The 21,820-nt window shown below is 47.3% G+C and overlaps 2 protein-coding genes across 4 annotated transcripts; both read right to left on the reverse strand.

Moving 5' to 3' along the window:
- Positions 1-734: 734 nt before the first annotated feature.
- utp18 (UTP18 small subunit processome component) lies at positions 735-9,868 on the reverse strand. Its single transcript, XM_084924917.1, has 13 exons — positions 9,472-9,868; positions 8,484-8,632; positions 8,281-8,376; positions 8,133-8,206; positions 7,944-8,050; positions 7,055-7,180; positions 6,803-6,977; positions 6,626-6,726; positions 4,072-4,162; positions 3,867-3,990; positions 3,584-3,758; positions 3,370-3,512; positions 735-889 (listed from the first exon to the last, which is right to left on the reverse strand). Exons 1-13 carry the CDS (start codon positions 9,688-9,690, stop codon positions 865-867), a joined length of 1,605 nt encoding a protein of 534 aa, XP_084781043.1. The 5' UTR covers positions 9,691-9,868; the 3' UTR covers positions 735-864.
- A 373-nt stretch (positions 9,869-10,241) lies between these two features.
- wipf2b (WAS/WASL interacting protein family, member 2b) lies at positions 10,242-21,493 on the reverse strand. Of its 3 annotated transcripts, none has more exons than XM_084924919.1 (8): positions 21,303-21,493; positions 20,091-20,187; positions 19,680-19,998; positions 15,789-15,914; positions 14,918-15,574; positions 12,901-13,116; positions 12,585-12,686; positions 10,242-12,312 (listed from the first exon to the last, which is right to left on the reverse strand). In XM_084924919.1, exons 2-8 carry the CDS (start codon positions 20,154-20,156, stop codon positions 12,272-12,274), a joined length of 1,527 nt encoding a protein of 508 aa, XP_084781045.1. In that variant the 5' UTR covers positions 20,157-20,187; positions 21,303-21,493; the 3' UTR covers positions 10,242-12,271. The 3 variants fall into 3 exon arrangements, with proteins under 3 accessions (XP_084781045.1, XP_084781046.1, XP_084781047.1); XM_084924920.1 differs by having other exon boundaries at positions 19,701-19,998; positions 21,303-21,492; XM_084924921.1 differs by having other exon boundaries at positions 19,866-19,998; positions 21,303-21,491.
- Between the last annotated feature and the right edge of the window lie 327 nt (positions 21,494-21,820).

Here is a 21,820-nt window from a genome sequence, read left to right on the forward strand (position 1 = left end):
GGAGGCGGACGGACAGGACCGAGGACATTCCTGCAGCAGCGCCAGCGAGCTGGCAAATCCAGTCTGACAGTTATCTTCCTGTCATCTGATTGGTCACCTCTGCAACTTCCTCAATGCTGACTGATCATGAAACAGCTGTTTGCTGTACGGAAGCTCAATGATGCCAAAACAGCTCAAAAATCACTAAATCACTTGATGATGTAATCAAATCAAATCAACCAGTCGATCAGTGGAGACGTCACCATGTGCGAGGAATTATGAGACAAACTGTAGAATAATATTATCGACAAATTCAGCCTTCCAACCTGACCTGTATGTGTCATAATGACCCATTATACAGTGTGTGTGTGTGTGTGTGTGTGTGTGTGTGAGAGAATGTTTTTATTACACGATGAGAGCTAATCAGCGATTTCTGTGATGAGATTCTACAAAAGACTATTTTATTTACAATCATTACGAACCTGCAGCTTAAAGACTTCCTCTTTAAAGCTCACTGCGATGTTATTTATCAATAAAATATTTTATCTGAACTCAAAATGAAACTTTGTTTTCAAGACAAACAAAAACATTATTTCTACGATGACAGTTCGACAGTTCGTCAAATCTACACAAAATGTTTTTTCTTTCACATTTTTGTATTTTGATGATTTTTAGTGAGTTTTATTTGAAACGGTTCAGAACGACGTCAGCGTTTCATAAAACTGGTTTTGAACAAACGGAGGAAACTGCAGGGATCCTCTTTGAGTCTTTATGAAATCACATCATACAAACAATAAAACAAACTCCTCCTCCTGCAGCTGATTGGTCCTCTGCAGGTTTCAGTATTTACAGAAACAGTCTGATTCCTGCTCGAAGCTCCGCCCCTCAGAACTCTTTGTAATGCAGCAACCTGGAGACAGAGAGCAGGGTCAACGTTAGCATGTACGGGAACGTGAGCCGCACGCACACGTAATCATCTCACAGAAGCCTAAGTGTGTCCAGGTCAGTGTGTCATGGATGTAAATGTGTGTGTGAGACTCGCTCCGGCGCGCTCTCAGCTGTTCCAGCTCTTTACCACACGGGGGCGCTCTTCACCCCGAGAACTCGCTGCAGCTGCTTCAGTCACTTTGTGACTCTCCAAACGGGATAAACTGGATTTCAAAGTAAAAGCTGTCATGTGATTAGGGGTCAGCAGACCGCGTACACGGCATCAGAGCTCCGCCTCCAAACGTCACACTGCTGCTGAGGCGACCTGTATGTGGTGGCGGTGACTTCACCCTCAGTTTCCTGTTTGAGTTTGTGTCGTATTAACAGCTGATCACACATAAAAGTCCACACTGCCGTTTTTAAACTTTTACCCCCTGCTGTCCACGGACGGGGTCACGATCACATGATCGATTCATGACAACAAGCGCTCAATCCAACTTTATTTATATAGCGCAAAATTACAACAACAGTCGCCTCAAGGCGCTTTATGCTGTAAGGTCAACCCTACAATAATACATACAGACAAAAACCCAACAATCATGTGACCCCCTATGAGCAGCATTTTGGCGACAGTGGGAAGGAAAAACTCCCTTTTAACAGGAAGAAACCTCCGGCAGAACCAGGCTCAGGGAGGGGCGGGGCCATCTGCTGTGATTGGTTGGGGTGAGAGAAGGAAGACGGGAGAAAGACGCTGTGGATAAGATGAACCAATCAAAACACGATATAAAAAAAAAAAAAACCAAGAAAACCCACGTAGCATTAGTTGGTGAGGACGTGAGAGGGCGTGTTTTGGGGGATTCGTGGTTTTAACGCCAAAAGCAGGTGAGATGCAAACGTTGCGTCCAGGTAGAGGACAGAAGGAGGGATACACCTTTAGGTTTCAGGGCTGTGATCTGCCCCGCTGCCTTGTGGTGGACAGGAACTACTTTTTGGAGTGACACATAATTTGCGCGGCGTCTTATAGAGATTGAAAATGTGACGTCATTCAGGGGTAAAACCGCAAAGGATTCTGGGAACTCGTGGCAAGAGGTACTAGCGCACGCAGGCTTTCAATTGAAATCAGTTACACAGCGATAAAAAGAAACACAAAAAATAGCAAGAAGCTGTTGTATTATTAACTGCAATAGCCGGTGGCATGACAGCCACGGGAAGCCGACGGGTAAAGAGATCGGTTGTTATCGGATTACGTCGTTGAAGAGAAATCGTTCGAGCCGTGTTTCCGAAGTAACAAAGAGGCGACGGATGGCCTGGACTGCAGCCATTCAAAGACCAAATGTAACGTCCCAGAACTCTCCAGCTCACAGGTTAGTCTGCTCCAAGCATTCCCACAAAGCTCAGTCTTCTGTTGTAGTTAATACGTCATTTTTCTTAACTTAATTGGTGATATAGGTTACAAGCAAGTCTGGCGCTGAACGGAAACGGTGGCGCTATGCTCCTTTGTTTATTGTGCATAAACAGTGTTTATGTTATTACCATGGTGCATTGACAAAAACATATACTTTTATTCACAGGATAGAACAGTTTTTTTGTATCACTAATTGCCCAGTACGATTAAAGCATACAGTATTATTGTCACTGCTACATTTCTGTGATGAACCAGAAATTATTTCCACTACTAACTAATTACCGTTGAGCTCAAAGGTCCTATTAATAAACGGTTAACGAATGTGTATTTATGAAGACGATTCGTGAGACTGGTTCGTTCTACACGGTGCATTTCAAGGTCCTGCACCCATCCGTCGGTAAACTGTACCTGGGCTTGTTGCAGTGACCTGAAGTTACTAAACTTCATGAGTGTATGCACTCACTCCAAGAACCGTATAATTATAAATATGAGCGTGGTGAAAGTTGGGCAGCACGCTAACGTCTTTTGTCCCTCTGTGTGCTCGTAAGGGTCTAACCCTTTCATTCCTTCGATTTTTTCCTCGTATCTTTGACTTTTCATCAAGTCTGTCTTTGTACGGACCGGCATTGTTCTCCTTTGTTTTGTACATACCTTTTTTTGGGGGCAAAGAAAAAGCAAGAAGGTATTGGAACCGGAGAATGAACGTTTTGCGGTGCTGCAAATGCTTGCGTTTGATGCGGTACTTGGATTGTTTTGCCACGAGTACCCGGCATGCAATGCGCGAAAGTCACGTGGTCTGTCGATCTCTATTGTGACCGCTTCTGTAACGGGTTTGAAGACCTGCCCGAGGCCATCACGGCGTTTTCAGGTAAACGGTTTGTAAAAATAGTTTATAAGCAGTTTTTGTTTGCAGTTATGACATCATGCTGGCGTGCGACACACGTGCACATTCAGACGCACGAGGCCGCGCTGAAGGCGGGGCAAATACAAAGAAGAGTTAGAGGTTAAAAAATCCGGACTCCAGAGGGTCACGCCTGTGGGACCACAGACTGTCTCACCTGTAGAGGGGGGCGTGGCCTTTGTTGTTAGCCAGTGAGAAGAAGCCGCTGTGCGGGGAGAAGTCGAGGCAGCTGGCTCGATAAACGATCTTCCTCTTGGCAACGGGGAAGTTGGAGAAGACGGTGAGGCTGGGCAGGTGCACCTGAGGACAAAGGTAAACTGTTAATGCTCTTCATCATCGCCATCGTCATCATCACCACCGCCGTCTCTCACCAGCCGCACAGCCTCATCCTCTGCGCGGGACGCAATGGCCAGGATCTCCGATGTGGGGTTAAAGGTCAGGGCGGTTGCTGAGGTCAGCAGGTTCATCACTGCCTTCAGAGGCTTCGGATTGGCTGAATTAAGACACGCCTCCTGAGAGTAGACGTTGACCACACCGGACTGAGAGCTGAAAAAAAGAGGAGCTCAGCACTGAGCACTCCGGCGTCTTTAACCTTAACTAACACACAGCTCTCAGCCAATCAGAGAGCAGCATGGTTACGAGGGCGTGTCTTACCCACAGGCCAGGTACTGCCCGTTTTGAGAAGTGGCGATGGAAGTTCCCCTCACGCAGCCGTCGTCCGTAAACCTGTTCACACACCGACTGCTGCGCATGTCCCACACATACACCTCCCCATCCTCTGCGCACACACACACACACACACACAGATTAATCACATGACAAGAGCAGGAACACACACGCCCACCTTTCCTCGACTTACCTGAGTTTGCAAAGACTTTGCTGCCATCAGGAGAGAACGCGACGCCGCTGACATCACCGTTTATCTTCATACTGCGAACCACCTCCTTTGTCTGCACACACACAGATTTTTCTAATATTAGAGTTTCATCAGTTCACCTGTCCGTGCTTCTGATTGGTCACATTGCAAGCTCCGCCTCTGTCAGAGCTACACTGTAGCTATGTCCCAATCCAGCGGCCGCACACTTCGTAGTGCGCATTTGTAGACCGATTACGTCACAGCGACACGACGAAGGCTGTCCCGATCTAAAGTGTTCTCAAATTTGAAGCGTGGTCCGGTGTACAGTTCGTGGTCCCATATATCCCACAATTCATAGCGCGGCGGTGGGTGTGGATAATTTGTTCAGAAAAAAAAAAAAAAGGTGGATGGCTGAAGCGGGGCAGCCGAAAGTTAAACTGTGAAAAGTAAGTACTGAATATTGTGTCTCTTTTTTTTTTTATGTGTGAATGTTTAATAATGAAGAACATTAAAACATTACTGTTGGCGACATGTCGGTAAAGTTATGTGACATTAGTGACGTTTGTACGTTCAGCGTTTACTTGGTTTTAAAGCCTTTAAAATATAATAATTCAATAGTCGACCTTAATCTTACAGAGAATGTGATGATTTTATGGATAATTAAAGTCAGTCATATATCCACAAACACAACAAGCTGAAAGTCAGTGATGCTGCTCGGTTTGCAGTCCTGAATATCACGGCACAAGCAGGATTCACTGCACTGTTAATGTTAGCTGTGTTATATTGCTGCCTCTGTTCGGTGGTGTCGAGCCAAACGGACTTTAACGTGTGTTTGAACGAGCTGACGGTTCACTCGTTAAGCTGAAAGAAAGATGCTTTAATCACAGCAGTCACACATGTGTCCACTGGACCATCTGGAACTCTTCTTGTTTCGTAATAACACAAACACTAAATCCTCCTTCTCTGTGCTGTTGTGTAGCAGTGTGTACACCTGAGACTGTCACCTGTCTGTCTGTCCTGCACTCTCTCTCTGTTTCTTTCTCTCTGATTGTGGAATAAAAGTATGAACATGTGTTTATAAGTTACACTTGTGTTTGAATCCTGCAGCTTATCACACATTTGATTTCCATGTGTGACGACTGCAAGTGTCCAGAGTGAGGACAGACTGAGGGACCCACTGCTGCACATCATCTGTGAGGCTTTGCAGCCCTGATGATCCACCAGGACAAACTCAGCAGTGTGTGAGGAAGAGGAGGAGGAAGAGCCAGCAGCAGCTGACAGATGGAGAGAATAGACAGACTGTTCCCTGTTTGTGAAGGACTGCTAGGAAAGTTTAACATCACTGTCTGTCCTGCATCAGTCTTATTAGGTAATGTTCAAATAATGTGATCATCCAGTGTTTTCAGTGTGGGAGAAAGTACTCAGGGCCTTCAAGTTACACACTATGAAAGGCAGCAACAAGTTTAATGTTCAGAAACCTAAAGTCTGTATCAGCAGCAGAATGGAGCTAAAAATAAATGTTTGTTTCAGTTCTATGAAGCTTTGAGTATTTTGGATCAGTAGCTGCTGTGTTTGTTGCATCATATTGCTGTAATTGTTTATGTGCTTTATATATTCTGAGCTAAGTTGATCTATAGTGTTACATCATATTCTATAAGGATGTTATGTGTTTGTAGACTTTCTGCCCAGTTTGACCCATTTAGCAGAAGTCAGCCTGTTTAAGGCTCTGATATCTATTCTGTATGACTTAAAGCAGTTATGACATGGTCTGATTTTCTCACCCAATAAAGGAATATTTCATATATCAGTCGACTCTTCATTCTATCAGACACAGTTATCACAGCTCGTACATTTGCTTTTTACACATATATGTAAACATTGAGCCAAATGTAGTAATGACAACATATTAAAAAAAACAATATTTGTCTCTTATGTATAACACATCTGTATACACACTGTCAAAGATACTCGTCTTTGAGTGAAGATTTAAGGTGATGGGAAATATAAATAACTGCAACTTGAATCTTTGACACAGAGTTCAAACTCACTGCTGTAATATATATATAATAATCTGACAATACATATAATATTGTCCATATTATATTTACATTACCACAGTGAGATGACTTTAGTCTCATGAACAACATCAGCTAATTGTTATTTACTAGCTAATCTTAAATGAGTGTTCAGTGCAGACATGAAGCCCAACAATCATGTTTCACAGTCCTGTGGTCTCAGCCTCAGATACTCAGCTGATCTCATAAAAAAAACAATCAAACAAAAAAACACATGTTCTCCATTTCTGTCAAACAAAGCTGTATGAAACGTTTCCAGCTGTTAGTATCATGGTTGCTAGGCAACCTGAGCAGCGCGACGAAGGCCAGACCGTCCCGTTTCACAAGCCTCGTTCTTCTGGCCTTCTCGCACTTCAGAGTACCCGCCCCACGTAGTCTGCGAAGTGCGGGTACTATGAAGTGTGCGGTTACTGGATTGGGACACAGCTTGAGTTATCAGGAGGACTCAGGAGGAGAGGGGAGGGGCGAGGGGGAGGAGTTACCTTGAGGGTGAGGACGTGCAGGTATCCGTTGGTGCCTGTGAGCAGCAGAGCGCCTCCTTCAGGACACACGGAGAACTCCTTCACTCGAGCTTCATTCAGACCTGATGACAAACAAACATGCTCTTAATTTGAAATCCCGGGAACCTCCTCCTCCCCTGACCTCTGACCCCGCCTCACCTCTGACAGTGTACACAGGTGAGACGCGGCCCTCCATCATGTCGTACAGGTAGAACATCTTGTTCTTGAGGCTGGTGGCGATCACCGTCTCCCCGTCCACGCTGAACTGCGCCTTGTGGACGGGGAAGCGCTCCAGGTGGATGCTCTGGATCTTCGGGTTCGTCTTCCCGTCCACCTGAAGAGGAGGAAGGTCAAAATCACGTGACCCCTCCCACCTGAGCCTAACACCTGAGCAGAGAGACTCGACCGTACCTGGAACAGGGAGACGGACTGGTCGAGGCCGGCCGTCATGACGACTTGAGCGCTGGGGTGGAACTGGACAGTGCTCAGCCTGTCCTCAGACGGACGGGTGCTGTTGGCGTGGAGACACTTCTTCACCTGATTACGAACGCAGAGACGACAGGAAGTCAGACCTGATGTTTTAACGAGTGCTCGTCTGTGTGTGTTTATAACAAATGACAGCATCAAACCAATTCACCTGTGAGCTACAGAACATAAATCAGCTGTTTTTCTAATGGAGTCTGGCAGGAAGCACGCCACAGGTTTTTACATGAACCCTTCGGCTTCAGTCTGAGGACGGGGTTTTGCATCGACAACCAGAAAGCAACATGAACTCACTCATGAAGAGCAGAACAGAAAATTAGCAGATTTTGAATGGAGTCTGGTAGAAAATGACCTGAACCAAGTTTGCAAGCTGAGCCTGAAACTGCTGTGCAAGAGAATCTAAAATTCAGAGGATTTTAAATGAAGTTGGGTGGCAAAAATGTCAGTAAACAGCCGTCCGACCTCACTTTATTAATCTGTAAAAACAAACAAAATTCAAGTGAAGAGCTCAGAATTCACTCGAAGCGCTGTGAGGCATCAAACATGTTTTTAACAAAGCCCATGTTCACACAGTCACTGCTGCTAAAATGATCCATATTCTGAACGGAGTCTGGCAACCACGTCACACCAGATTCAGCAGAAAATCCTGTTACAAAGCCTCACATCCTGTTCTCAGACACAAACTTATCCCAGCACCGGTGTAACACTCATCGCTCTGTAACATTACCTACAGCAAACACGTAAAATGAGCAATATTTTGAATGGAGTCTGGTGGAACAGCCTGACAGACAAACAGAAGCCTGCTGGACTCACTGACCCTCAGGATGCCGCTGGGCAGGCTGTCCGAGGACGCCACAAAGTTTCCCGTCCTCCTCAGCAGGTCATCCTCCTCATCTTCATCCTCCTCAGCTTCATCCTCCTCAGCTTCAGGAACACAGAGACGCAGAGTCTGAGTTTCTGTCAACTGAAAACACTCTTAAAATAATAAAAACATTTTAGATTCTACCTCTCCTCCTCCTCCTCCTCTTCTGGTCGCTGCTCTCCGCCCATGATGGAGTTCCTCCCATAGCCTTCTGGAACCTGAAACACACGCAGCACACGTCCAGGTGTGTTTATAGGTGTGTGTGTGTGTGTGTGTGTGCGTGCATACTCACTGCTCCCTCATCCTCTGCTGCAGGTTCTGTTTGGTCATGTTGGACTCTGCCTCGCCTTTCATCAGGTTTCTACGGAAACGGTGCTTCATGTCCACCCTGAAACACACCAACACCTCAGCATCATCACGCGAGTCTTCACTCACCACAATCATCTTTGATTTCCCGCTTTCAGCCTAAAACACGTCTTATTGTGAAACACTCACTCTTCCTCCAGCTCGTCATCCTCGTCCACCCACGCCGCTTTCTTCTCGGCCTGCAGCTCCTGCCGCATTCCGCCCTCATCCTCAGACTCCTTTGCCTCCTCTTCATCTTTGTCCTCCAGCAGCAGGAGTCCGGTTTGGTCCTCGTCCTCCTGCTCAGGGAACAGGAAGCATCAGTGAAAAACCAAAACCTGACCTGAACCCAGCACGATTCATCAGCAAGCTCCACAAACCAGACTCCATTCAAAAATTCACCCAGTTTTACAGCATCGTTCAAACGGGAGGTGACCTGACATTAAAGTGTTTCACCACAAAAACTCTTCTTCACCTGGTGCTCAGACATTCAGCGGGTCTAAGCCAAAGTCCTACACAGTCGTCTTCGTCTTATATATACAAAAGTTTCAGCTTCTGAGCAGGGAAAGAAAAACAAGACTTTTTTAAATGGAATCTGGTGGTAGATAACGGTCAGCCTGGTTCACACACAAACAGAGGCAATCTAAGTTAGAAGACTTTTAAATGGAGTCTGGCGGTAAACCCAAAGGTTTAATGGTTGCTTGGAAAACTTCGTAACCTAAGTTTTCAGAGTAATATCTGCTCATGCGCACGAGAACAAAAGTCAGGGATATTTTGAATGGAGTTTGGTTCATACAAGTTCAGCTTGAACAGATTACAGACATCATGGTTGTTAATTAGTCAGCCGAGTTTACCAGAAACACCCCGCAAACTGTTGTAAATGTCAAACTTTGTCTTTACGTAAACAGTTTTGTGTCTGTGCAAGAACATTTGAAGCCGACCGCAGGAAACGGAGAGTTTTTCAGTTAGCAAAGATTTTCGTGACTTTTCTTTCAGGTCAGTTAAACCGAATTTACCACATATAACTGCGTTTCATGAGAGTTACGGCAGCTCGGTCTCAGAGGCAGAGGTTTCCAGTTAGTGTCCAAAAAAGTTTCAATGAGCTGTTTTTTTAAACGGTCTCTGGTGAGAACGTCACCTCCACGAGTCTCTCCAGCAGCTCCTCCTCGGCCCCGAACACCAGCTCCTCCAGCAGCTTCACCGAGCTGTTCTTCTCCCCCAGCACCGCCAGGTTCTTTACGTTCCTCCGCCGCTCCTCCTCCTCTTCCTCCAGGCTAGACTGCGGGAGTTTCGCCCTCTTCTTGGCCGGCTGTTTGCCCTCATCGGCCGGCAGCTTAATGAAGCTCATGTCCTCCATGTTTGTTCCGTCCTCTGCACCAAACTCCAATCAGAAAACTGCGAATTTAAGCCAGCCTCACAACACTTGTAATCCTTTTCTTAGCATGGAGCAGACTGCGTTGCACATGTGGAGACCAGTGCGTGTTTTTTTCCCTCACTCGCAGTGCAATCACGTGCTTCCGGTGAGATGACCTCCGAACCCGGAAAAATAAAGTCCGCCCCCTAGTGATTGAAAGCAGAAATGCCAAAAAGAAAATAGATTTTTAGTTTTTAAACTCTAAATGTAAACTCAGTCTCCACATAAATATCAAATAATATAATTACTGAATTAATGTTCTGTTTTTTCTAAATGATATTTATTTTTTCCTCTTCAAATTGCTGAACTCCCCGCTGTGATTAAATGAAGAATATCTCAAACTCTATTTCATGTTTAGACTGCTGCTAAAAAATGTGATTTTTGAGCTACTTAACGTTAGATTATATTTACAAAGCTCCATGTTTCATCTAATTTCTACACACCATCAGATTTTATAACAGAGCCATAGAAATGAGATGAGACAGGACACAGAGAGTCGCTGAGGAGTTTATTGAGAGCAGAGGAGCATGCTGTTAAACTGGGACTGAAGTGTCAGCCTCAGTGAAGCTGCAGGACAGCCCGACACTAGCATCACTACGGTTACCATCACTACCACCACCCTGCAGCACACGGGTCGCTTTGTTACAGCTTTTAGTCGTTTTTTTACAGAGTCTAACTGTGTGTAAGGCAGAACAGACCAGGCATGGGGCAGGAGGCTCTGCTGCAGTTCAAAATGCATCATCAAAGAACACAAAATCAGACAGTTTGCTATAAAATGGAACGAAGCGTGCAGACTGAGCCGCACTCTGCTGCTGCAGGACCGCAAGCGAAGATCCAGAGAAGAAGAGCGGAAATCTGCTCTGACCGCAAACACCTCAAACCTGAGCACCACATCAGATTCAGTCTCAAACCGCTCATGGGTCACGTGACCAGGATTCAGGACGCGACGGGAAAAAGGCTTCATGTGAAAAACAAAACGAGTCATCGAACATGAACGTACGTTTAAAAATATCGAAACAGTCACAAGAAACTGGAAACACGAGTGTGACACGGACACGTTAGAGAAAACGAGGTAAATAAAAACATCCTGATTTTACACGTTACAGTTTCTCTTTTTCAGCTTTATCAAAGAAATGTAATCTGACTTCATTTCCAGAAATTTCCTCATTTTCTCTAAATGTCATTTTATTATTTTGATCAACTCGAGCATTAAATCAAAATTATTTTCAGAGCTTTTTTAAATTAAATGTTTTATCACATCAAACATTAAAGCATTTCTACTGACAAATTATTCCAAGAACTTTCATTAGTATCATTTTTACTTGTGTGAATCTTCATCAGGACTTCTCGACTTCGTCGCTCTCAGATTATTTTACATCGTCAGCTTCCTGATTTGAACCTCAAACAAAACTCAAGATTCAGCTCCTGAAATCAGAGCGAGTGTCGACCTGCTGCTCACACCTGCGCGCTCTGCATCATGGGTAATTATTTAACACTGCAGGTTAAAAAAAGAAATGATGTGCTCTCTCACGCACACACAGCTCAGATAAAGACAACATGCACCAGGTTTAGTTTGTAGTTAGAGGGAAGGAAAAAGGAAGGAAGTCCTCGCTGCAGGTGGGAGACTTCCAGTCTGTCTGTGATGGTTTGTTCCATCACCCCCCCACACAGTCCACCAACATGGTATAACCTGCTGATGACCTGCAGCAGGAGTCAGCTGATCCCAGATGAGTTACTCCCACTTGGCACTTAAAGACCCGCCCGCTCACGGACCAGCTCCAGTCTCAGTAAGAGGTCAATGACATCACCACGGCAGGTGACGATGACGAAGCAGTTACTCCGCCATCGTGTCTCCTCACACAGGAAGTGAGTTCAGTTCAGGTCCCGATCCAGCTTCCTACAGGAAACATGAGTTGAAGCCTCGTTAAAGGAGCGACTCAATGTTTCGTCATTGTCTCAGGGACACGACGAGTCTCCTGTCAATCAGCTCCTTGTAGAAGGTTTCCTAAAACGCCGAGCGGCTCCTTTAAGCTCATTCACTGAGTGACTTTGTTCTTGTGTCCTGCGTCCGTGCAGACGTCTGTGAAAACAAAAAGTGCCGGTGCAAAACTAAAAACATGAAAACGGTGCAGAGAGGAGGCTCAGCGCCTCCCGAGCTTCACATTTATCTCGGAGGACTCGTGCACGGACGTACTGGCCCTTTAAATCAGGCTCCTCGGTGCTTCCTCCCGCCATCTCTCTGAGACTCGTCAGTCTGTCCCTCTGTCAGACCTCTCTCAGCCAATCAGCTGTGAGCATAGATGAGGCAGCGATGGAGAAGGCGAGCATGACGAAGCCGGAACGCCGCAGACTTCAGACAGGATGATGGATGTAAGGTGTGTGTATCCGTGTGTGTCTCTGTGTGTGTCTGCGTGTGTGTCTCTGTGTGTGTCTGTGTGTGTGTCTGCGTGGGTCTGTGTGTGTCTGTGTGTGTCTCTGTGTGTGTGTCTCTGTGTGTGTGGTCCAGGTGTGCGATCTTCCTGGTTCACCTCCCGACCGGAGGAAGGGGAGGAGCTCCTCGCATCACTGAAACAAACAAAAATGTTTGTTAAACTTCTGAGCTTCCCCTGTGTCTGCTCGGATTCTGTTTGTAATAATAATAATAATAATAATAATAATAATAATAATAATAATAATAATAATAATAAATAAATAAATAAATAAATAATAAAACGTGACGGATCCACTGAACCTCTTTCTGTTTCAGCAGAACTCGTCGTCCTAACGTCACTTCCTGTTCTGTGTTATTTTTGTGAATAAACGGACGAATGAAAACAAAGACGTGCACGAGGTCGTACCTCTGTTGGCCTTGCTCGGGTAGATCTTGGTGAAGTGTCTGTACTCGTCCGGAGGAGGGAAGTCGTCCAGAGGATGGAACGAGTACTTGGACTCAAAATCATCTGCAGGAGGACGACACAGAGTCAGGACACGGAAACAGCTCAGAGTGTGATACAAACAGCTGAGTGTGCGTTTACACGGCTTTACAAATAAAAGGAGAAGAGGGGAGAGACAGGAGGAGGACACAGCAGCGAGGAGACGAATTCAGATCTAATCAGATCATCACAGAGGAAATCAGCAGCAGCTTCATCGACCGCCTGCTGGAGACGGACTCACCCGCAAACGAGCGAGGGACGGAGGAGGAGTGCCCGTTTCGGAGAGGAGGGGGAGGCGGGGGAGGAGCGGCTGGGGTGCGGGTGGGCGGGGGAGGAGGTTTTCCTCGGGTCGGGGGATCAGAAGAGAGGGAGGGGCTACCATGTGTCCTGTAAGGAGGGGGAGGCGGGGCTTCTCTGCCACCAGCCCTCAAGGACGTCTGGACCGGAACCGGAGGAGCTGAGGAGAGATCGACACAGGTGATCAATACAGGTGATCGACACAGGTGATCAATACAGGTGATCGACACAGGTGATCGACACAGGTGATCGACACAGGTGATCAATACAGGTGATCGACACAGGTGATCAATACAGGTGATCGACACAGGTGACTGTACTTCTGAAAACTGTCTAACAATCAAAAATAATTTGTTAAATTTTTATGAAGTTACAACAATTTCATAATAATTTTAAAAGAAAAAAACGAAACCAAAGGTAAAAAATCTGAATATTTTCAGAACAAGTACGATTAAATAAATTCCATCACATGACGTCCAGAGTTGAACATGATTTGAACTCTGAGGGTGAAAACCTCAGAGTCTCTTCTTTTATTCCAGTATTTCCACCTTAAACCCGTCTCTGCATCTAATTTAAACCCTGAGTGTCCACAGCTCGTGTGCTCAGATCACAGCAGCTGGTCTACCTGCTCCATGACTGAAGAGCAGACACACCCACTTCATCACACACTCACTGTTGTAATTACACATCAGCGAGGAGCTCACAGCCGGAGCGAGCAAGCAGACTTTTACTAAGTAAAGCAGCTGAACGGTGTAGTACATGACTTAGTAATTGATCAACAAATCGATTTACTCTGCCTCACAGAAACCTGGTTGCAGCAGGATGATTATGTTAGTTTAAATGAATCAACACCCCCGAGTCATTCTAACTACCAGAAACCTCGAAGCACAGGCCGAGGGGGAGGTGTGGCAGCAATTTTTCACACCAGCCTATTAATCAACCAAAGACCCAGACAGACTTTTAATTCATTTGAAAGCCTGATGCTTAGCCTCGTCCACCCCAGCTGTGAAACTCAGAAACCAGTCTTACTTGTTATCATCTATCGTCCACCTGGGCCTTACACAGAGCTTCTGTCTGATTTCTCAGACTTTTTATCTGATTTAGTTCTGAGCTCAGATAAAATAATTATTGTGGGTGATTTTAACATCCATGTAGATGCTAAAAATGACAGCCTCAACATGGCATTTAGTCTGTTATTAGACTCAATTGGCTTCTCTCAAAATGTAAAAGAACCCACCCACCACTTTAATCACACTCTAGATCTTGTTTTAACATATGGCATAGAAACTGAACATTTAACAGTGTTTCCTGAAAACCCTCTCCTGTCTGATCATTTCCTGATAACATTTACAATAATTGATTACACAGCGGTGGAGAGTAGATTTTATCAAAGTAGATGTCTTTCTGAAAGCGCTGTAACTAAGTTTAAGAATATAATCCACCCACTGTTATCATCCTCAATGCCCTGTACCAACACTGAGCAGAGCAGCTATCTGAACGCTACCCCAACAGAGGTCGATCATCTGGTTAATAATTTCACCTCCTCACTACGTACGACTCTGGATACTGTAGCTCCAGTGAAAACTAAGGTCTCTAATCAGAAGTACCTGACTCCGTGGTATAATTCTCAAACACGTAGCCTAAAGTAGATGACTCGTAATCTGGAGAGGAAATGGCGTGTCACAAATTTAGAGGGTCATCATTTAGCCTGGAGAAATAAAAAAATAAAACTAGACCTGTCTTGGCTAATTATAGGCCAGATAACACCAATGAGTTAAACTGCAGGAATGTCTACAGAACGCAAAAAATTATTATTTTAAATAAACATTTTTTTATTAAAATGTGTTATGTTTGTTAAAGCATTCATGAAAATAAAATGAACATTTGCTCTTAAATTTCCCATAATGCACCCGGAGCACTATGTCTTACTGCCTGTGTAACTTAAGGACATCACCTCTCACCTGCTCCTCTACCTGGCGGCTCTCTAACAGGGGGCGGTGGCCTGTTGGCACCCTGCTGGGAGGGTGTAGGTGACGCTGGAGGAGGTGGAGGGGCAGGGCCTCTGGAAGGGGTGTGGCCCCCTGGTGAGGGGGCGGGCCTCTTGTTGCTGAGTGAGTTGTGGCGCTGTGGCAGCTCGGGTGCTGCCTCTCCACCGCCACCAGCTGGGCCGTTAGTGATGCGGTATGGTGGAGGGGGCGGGGCCAGAGAGGAGGAGGACACGGGGTTTCCTCCCGAGGTAGGAGGGCGCCTGCTGTTGCTAGGAGATGGTGGGGGTTTGGAGGGCAGTGGAGGGGTGTTGTTGGGGGTGGGGGGAAGGGGCTTCTCTCTGTTGTAAGCGGAGGTGGGAGGGGAGGGGGCGTTACCTCTGCGACATAAGGGAGGGGGTGGAGGAGGGGCAGAGGAAGAGTGCTTCATGCCGGTGGAGGGGGATGAGGCTGTAGAGGAGGGGGAAGAGGGAGAAGGGGATGAAGACAGGTTGGGGAGGGAAGGACGCGGCGTGCGAGATGTCTCCATGGGTGATGATGCCTGAGGGGAGGGGCTCTCTGCATCATCATGGCGATGGCTGGGAGGGCGGGGCGCAGCAGCCCGAGTGGAGGGAGAGCGACCGACGGCGCCATCTATGGAAAATATGGCAAGGTAAGTTTACAAACATCTAAAACTTTATTAACACCCGTTTATTTTTATTTGTAAATTAAATAAAAATGAACAATAAAAATAAAAAATACCATTAAAATATTTACAATTTGAGAGAAGATTTTTTTATAAAAACAAACAAAAACGATCTGAAATTGAAAAAAATACAAAGTGACAAAGTAGCAAATGACCTCTCACCTCCAACTGGCCTCAGTTTGGGAACTCCGCCTGTGAACAGGCCTCCGATTGGTGCAGCAGAACCAGATGGACTGCCTGCTCCGCTCCCATTGGCTCCTGCAGCTGCTGCTCCACCTCCTTTCGGCTCTGAGAACCACAACCATCGGACAGATGAGTGAGGGCTCCGCCTCCTGAGGGTGTGACATCACTGCTTTACACCGACACCACAGCTACGACACTACGATGACGTCACTGACGTGACGATGGGATGGATTAGTGCGCGAGGTAGGATGCAGGTGAGGTCAGGAGACTGCCACAGGTGAGATGAGGTGAGATGAAGTGAGACTTTAAGTTTAAGTGTTTTACGCTCCCACGCAGCTCCAATGACATCATCGCCAGCACAACAAACAGTCGAAAACACATAGATTATAACCTATTACATCACAGTGACATCATCAGGGCTGCATCAGTCAGGAACAAACTGGAGACATTGTATCCGTCAGGTAGGGCGAACGAGGAAGGAGTCACGTCACCACCATCAGACCAGACGTCATGACGACTGAAAACATGCCATAATCAGTCTGGGATTTGCTACAGGAAGTAGATGTAAAGTTGGTCTGAAGTGGCCACGCCCACCCGTGAGATAAAATGTCTTTATTTCACCTTTACCTGAAGGCTCATTCTGCTTCTGAAGTTAGCACCGCCCCTTTTCCATGCTCATGAAGCCAGTGGGTTAACGAGGCGATGTTAGAACAAATAAATTCACCTCCAATCCTGCAGTTCCTCTACCGTCCAGTAGAGGCAGCAGTGAGTCAGAGTTTGCATTGTTAGGGGCGGGGCCTGAGTGTTAACCTCTCAGACACTGAAAGGAAAGCCCACTGACTTCAAAGCGAGGAAACAGGAAGTGGAAATGCTAACTCGAGTTGTAGCTGGTCTGAGCACACGGGTACAGGAAGCAGAGCAACCCTTCAGCAGTGAAAGCAGCAGGATGACCGAGCTGTGCAGCCCTCGGCAGGCTTCATGCTGTAGAGGAAGGTCAGAGGTGTCTGCCGCCCACTCGTCCCGCTGCAGGTTAGCAAGGTGTGTCTGCGTATGAGCTAAAAGTTAACTGATCCCGCTGCACGCTCTCAGTTTCACTCCCGAAACATCCACCCACTGTGGACACGTTCTGGGTTTCTACTTTACAGTCGAGACAAAATTTCTTTGCACACAGCTGTTGTTATAAAAATGTTCTGGAGAGGTTTCAGTCTGGTTTTAAAGCTCTGTCCAAGGGTTTTCCCTCATAGTGGTTCAGGACTTTCTCTGCGAGCTTTGGCTATTTCACGTCTTCTTCAGTTCCCCTTACTTGTGGTGTTCCTCAGGGTTCCATATTGGGCCCAATTTACTCTCTATTTATATGCTGCCTCTAGCTAACTTTCATATAACGAATATAACACTTGATTGATACGCCGATGACACTCAGACTGATGAGAAGCTGCTCTGCTCCAGTGAAAGCCTTCATCAGTGTCTCAGTGAAGTTGAGGCCTGGATGGCCTCTAACTTCCTAAACGTTTCGTAGCAATCGCAGCACTTTAACTCTCACCTGCAGTCTTCAGCCTTTTATTAAGTCGCACGTTAAAAATTTGGCGGTTATATTTGACAATAACTTCACCTTTAAAATACAGATTAGCTCAGTTGTACAAACTGAGGCTTTTATCCAAGGTGGGATCATTTTTATCTTTTGGACAGTTGTAACTCCTCATATGTTGCAGTTAGTCGGACCTGCCTTGTCAGACTGCAGTCGGTCCAGAATGCTGCAGCTCGTCTTCTGACACAAACTAAAAGACGTGAACATATTTCCCCGATGCTCGCCGTCTTCACTGGCTCCCTGTTCACATCAGAATTGATTTTAAAATTGTACTGTAGACTTAAAGCCCTGAACGGACAGGCTCCTGGGTGTTTAATCGGACCTCTTGCAGCCTTATGCACCCTCTGGATCTCTTAGATCAAAGGATCTTTTGCTTTTAGCCAGTTCGAGGCTGGTTCACAGAGGCGATCGAACGTTTGTGGTCGCGGCGCCTTAACTGTGGAATAATCTCCCCCCACACATCAGACAGGCTCCGACTGTCAATCTATGGTATTCACTGCCTTTTAATACACTATGAGAGTTAGTTGGTATTTCTGTTCAGCACTTTGGTCAACGTTGCTGTTGGAGTTAAATGTGCTACATAAATAACAACGACAATGATCCTGCTGATCGGTGTGTGACAGGGCGGCTTTCAGTCGCCCGACAGAGTCTACGCAGGAAACGGCGAGCACGGCTTTCAATGACACGTTATAGAGTTTCAGAAACCTGCTTGTAAACATTCCTGTTCTGCAAACCAGCATCAGGCCAGGACATCAGCTCCACCGACAGGTGAGCGCTCAGCCGTGTCGCGTACGTGCGGTCGCGAGTGCGTCGATGGTTTGGGATGAAACTGTGGGTGGCGTGGACGGCAGACATTTACAGAGCAGGAACACACACAGCAAAGCAGAAAGCATCATCAGGTCATCAGCAGCTGTGCAGGAAGCTGCAGCATCTGTTTCAACAGCCGCTCCGTCACCTGCCCACCGAGCCCGCACGCCACCGCCACGGTGCAACTTTAACCTGAAGTCTGAACTCGGCGGAGAAAGGAAGAGAAGTTAGAGCAGAGACATGACGGAGGTTCAGGGTGAAGCCGACACAGACAGAACGGATCAGATGAGGAGAAACAGGAAAAGGTGGAACAGAAACAAACAGGAAGTCAGAGCCGGAGGGGACGCGGCGTGTGTGTGTGGAGGTCAACTGTGAGCCCGATGACGGGCAGAGGAGTCACGGCCACTTTCAGAGCCGCCCGTCAAACAGACGACGAGCCGTCTACAGACGGAGGAGCAGCAGCAGAGCGATCGCTCCTCCAGTCTTTCAGCTCATGCAGTGACGTCGGTTTCAGCCTGCTTCTACAAACTGACCGAGCGCGCGTCAGAGGCAGCTGACGGCCGTCTCTGCCTGTACAGCTGTTCACACCTCGCCGCCACCGAGGGTACGCAGAAGAAGACTCGAAGCTCTGACGCTCTCTCCAATCCCAACACTGATACCAGATTAATCACCTGCGTCCTCGCTGTGACGTCACACTGACGACGAGCGTGTTTGCGGACCAGTGTGTGACAGCTCCAGGAGGAACGGGGTTTCCTGCACAGGCTGGATCTTCAGGGGTGACCGCATATAAGCCCGAAGGACCCGGGTCACATTTAAACGCCGTCTGTGCGGCCGCACAGTCGAACGCGTCTGCTCCTGCTGGCCAGCAGCAGAAACACAAGCAGGTTCGATGAATTACCTGCGTGTTACCTGCCTGCGCTCACTTCCTGTTTCAACTCTGCTGAGCGTTTGTCCTGAAACATGTTTAAACTTTATTTTGGTAACTTTGGAAAACAGATCCCAGAACAGGAGTCTGTGGTTTTAATGCGCAGGGTCTGAACTAAAGTGCTAGCACTAACAAGTCACACACGCGTGGCCCACGCCATGTTTACATACATCACAGGCTGAAGCGTGAGCTCGTGACCGGGGCCGTATCAGGACCCGTGCCCCCCCACAGGTTTAGTTATTCATCAGGATGAGTGTGAGGCGTGCTCCGCTGTGCAGGCAAGTTTAGGTCAGCTCTGATCTGACTGCGTCTGCTGGTCACATGGTTATGAGCGATCAGCTGATTTCAGACGCAGGAATCTAAAGGAAGCGCTCCGTAGCTGAGCTTAGCACCCCCAGGACCCCGTCGGGGGGTAAACCTTCAGCTGATCTGCTGACCATCAGGTCAGCTGACCTCAGCGGGTCCTGCCCCGTCTGCCCCTCTCCCTCGGTGGACAGGAAACACGGCGGCTGTTTCAGGCTGCGCTCGGCCTCCTGCACGCTGACTCCAGTACCAGAGAAGATGGCGTTCTTACTCTCCAGCGACAGCGTGGGGCTCTTATCTCCGACCGTCTTCTTCTGCTCCTCAGACGGCGCCCCCTGCTGTTTGGGCAGGCTCTGCTGCTGGTGTAGGTACTGGTATAAGCGAATGTATGGGTGCTCTGTGGGGGTTGTTTGGCTCTTTGGTGTCTGAGTCTTACTGTCGAGCAGCGGGGCGCTGCGGTCGTTTACCACCGCCACCTTCTTCAGCTTGGCGCCTTTGCAGATGTCCGACAGCAGAGCGCCACGACCTTTGGCCTCCTCCTTGCTCAGCTTCGGGGGGCTGGTATTGGCCTTTTGAGAGATGGAGGTGGAGTTAAATAACCAGACTGTGACATGCTGCAAGTCTTCTCAGGCTCACAGGTTATGAATGAGAGAAAGCTCACCTGGCTGGAGGTGGGGGGAGGCGGGGGTCCCCCAGGTGGAGGAGGAGGTGGAGGAGGGATGGGCATCCTGCAGCTGATACAACACACACCTGATCACCTGAAACACAGACACACAATCCGATCATTACCTTCCTGACGATGCTGTTCTTCTTTGGCTACGTTCACACTGCAGGTCTTAACGCTCAAATCTGATTTTTTGTCTGCTCGTTCACACTACAAATAAAATGCGACAGCAAACGCGCTCTAGTGTGAAGCTCAAAGGGGCATGCGCAAAAGAAGACGTCACACACAACGCGCTCTGTTTAGACCAAACAAACAGTGCTGTTTGACTGTTTCTGACTTTACGTTTCCCAATTTTGCTGTAAGTTATAAAGTTATTGTGTTATTTACATTTGGCCTAATATTGATCCTTACTGCTGTTTTAGAGGAGCGCTGCTTCTAGCTGCAGATTTCTGTCAGAATCTGCAGATTATACAGAACAAATAAAATGTTCACGTTTCTCCAGCGTTGTCTTCCCAACAGTTTCACCGGATGGTCAGGAAGCGTTCACGATGTCTTCTCGGCGTCTGTCTTGTGTCAGTGACGTGAAAGACGGATTTCATGCGACTTGACCATCAAACAGCAGTCGCTTTCTAAAACATCAGATATGTATCGGATTCAGCACCACATACGAAAGTGACCCAGGTCGGATTTGAAAATATCGGATTTGTGCCGTTCACACTGTCACAGCATGATCGGATATGGGTCGCAGAGGGTCAGAAACGTCGGATTTGATGCGCTTTCGCCTGCAGTGTGAACGTAGCCTATGTGTCAGAGGTGAGCGGCTGCTCCTGTGATGGAGGCCTGAACCCTGACGGTACAATCTGGATTCACCTGGTGGCTTAAACCAGTTTTCTGTTGGTCAAACCTGAACTATTGAACAGCTTCTCTGCCTCCACTAGACCCCACCAGCCCGGGTCCGGGGGCGGGGGGGTTGGCTCCGGACTAACCGGCCCGGGTCTCTCTAGGATGCTGGGCTAACGATTCATCCTCCTCACCGCGCTCCCCTCCAGCTGTGTGCACAGTGACCAACATCTATCCGTGCAATCCTCCCCCCGCAGAGGCTGATCAGTATGCGGAGTTCGCTCCATCGCGAGCCCAATCTGCTAGCTCAGCGTTAGCATGCGCGTTAGCTTTGCGCACATTCGGACAGGTGAGGTGAATAAACGGTACCTGTGAGCGTCACCGCGTCTCTGTGGCCTAGCTCATGCTTCTCTCGGTTCGCTGGCTGCTTTCTCACTCCCGGAGTCTCCGCCGTGAGGATCGTAACTCCGCCGTTAGCCTCAGCTCTGCAGAGATTTCTTTATTTTTCTCTACAAGAACACGTGACCCGCTGCTGCACCTGCGCATGCTCACTGCGCAAAATAAAGGCATTCTAGCATTCTTATTACACAATTACAAGTTTAAACCCATTTCCCTTTAATAAAGACAAATGAGCGCATTTATAAGATTATTGTTATTTTATTTCCGTAAATCCCCCCCCCCCCTTTTTTTTTTATTTTTAAAACTGATGTTCAGATGTTCACTGGGAGTGAGCAGGATGGAAATGAGTCCATCGGGGGTTCAGACCATCTCAGAGGGGCTGAGATGGTCTGAGCATGTGCAGAGGAGGGAGGGTGAAGGATGAAGCTGGAGCTGCCAGGCAGGAGAAGAAGAGGACCTCAGAGGACATGGATGTAGTGAAGGAGGAC

Source organism: Perissodus microlepis, chromosome 4, assembly GCF_051167445.1.
Source record: "Perissodus microlepis isolate ML-2025 ecotype Zambia chromosome 4, ASM5116744v1, whole genome shotgun sequence".
In the NCBI taxonomy this organism is placed as follows: Eukaryota; Metazoa; Chordata; class Actinopteri; order Cichliformes; family Cichlidae; genus Perissodus; species Perissodus microlepis.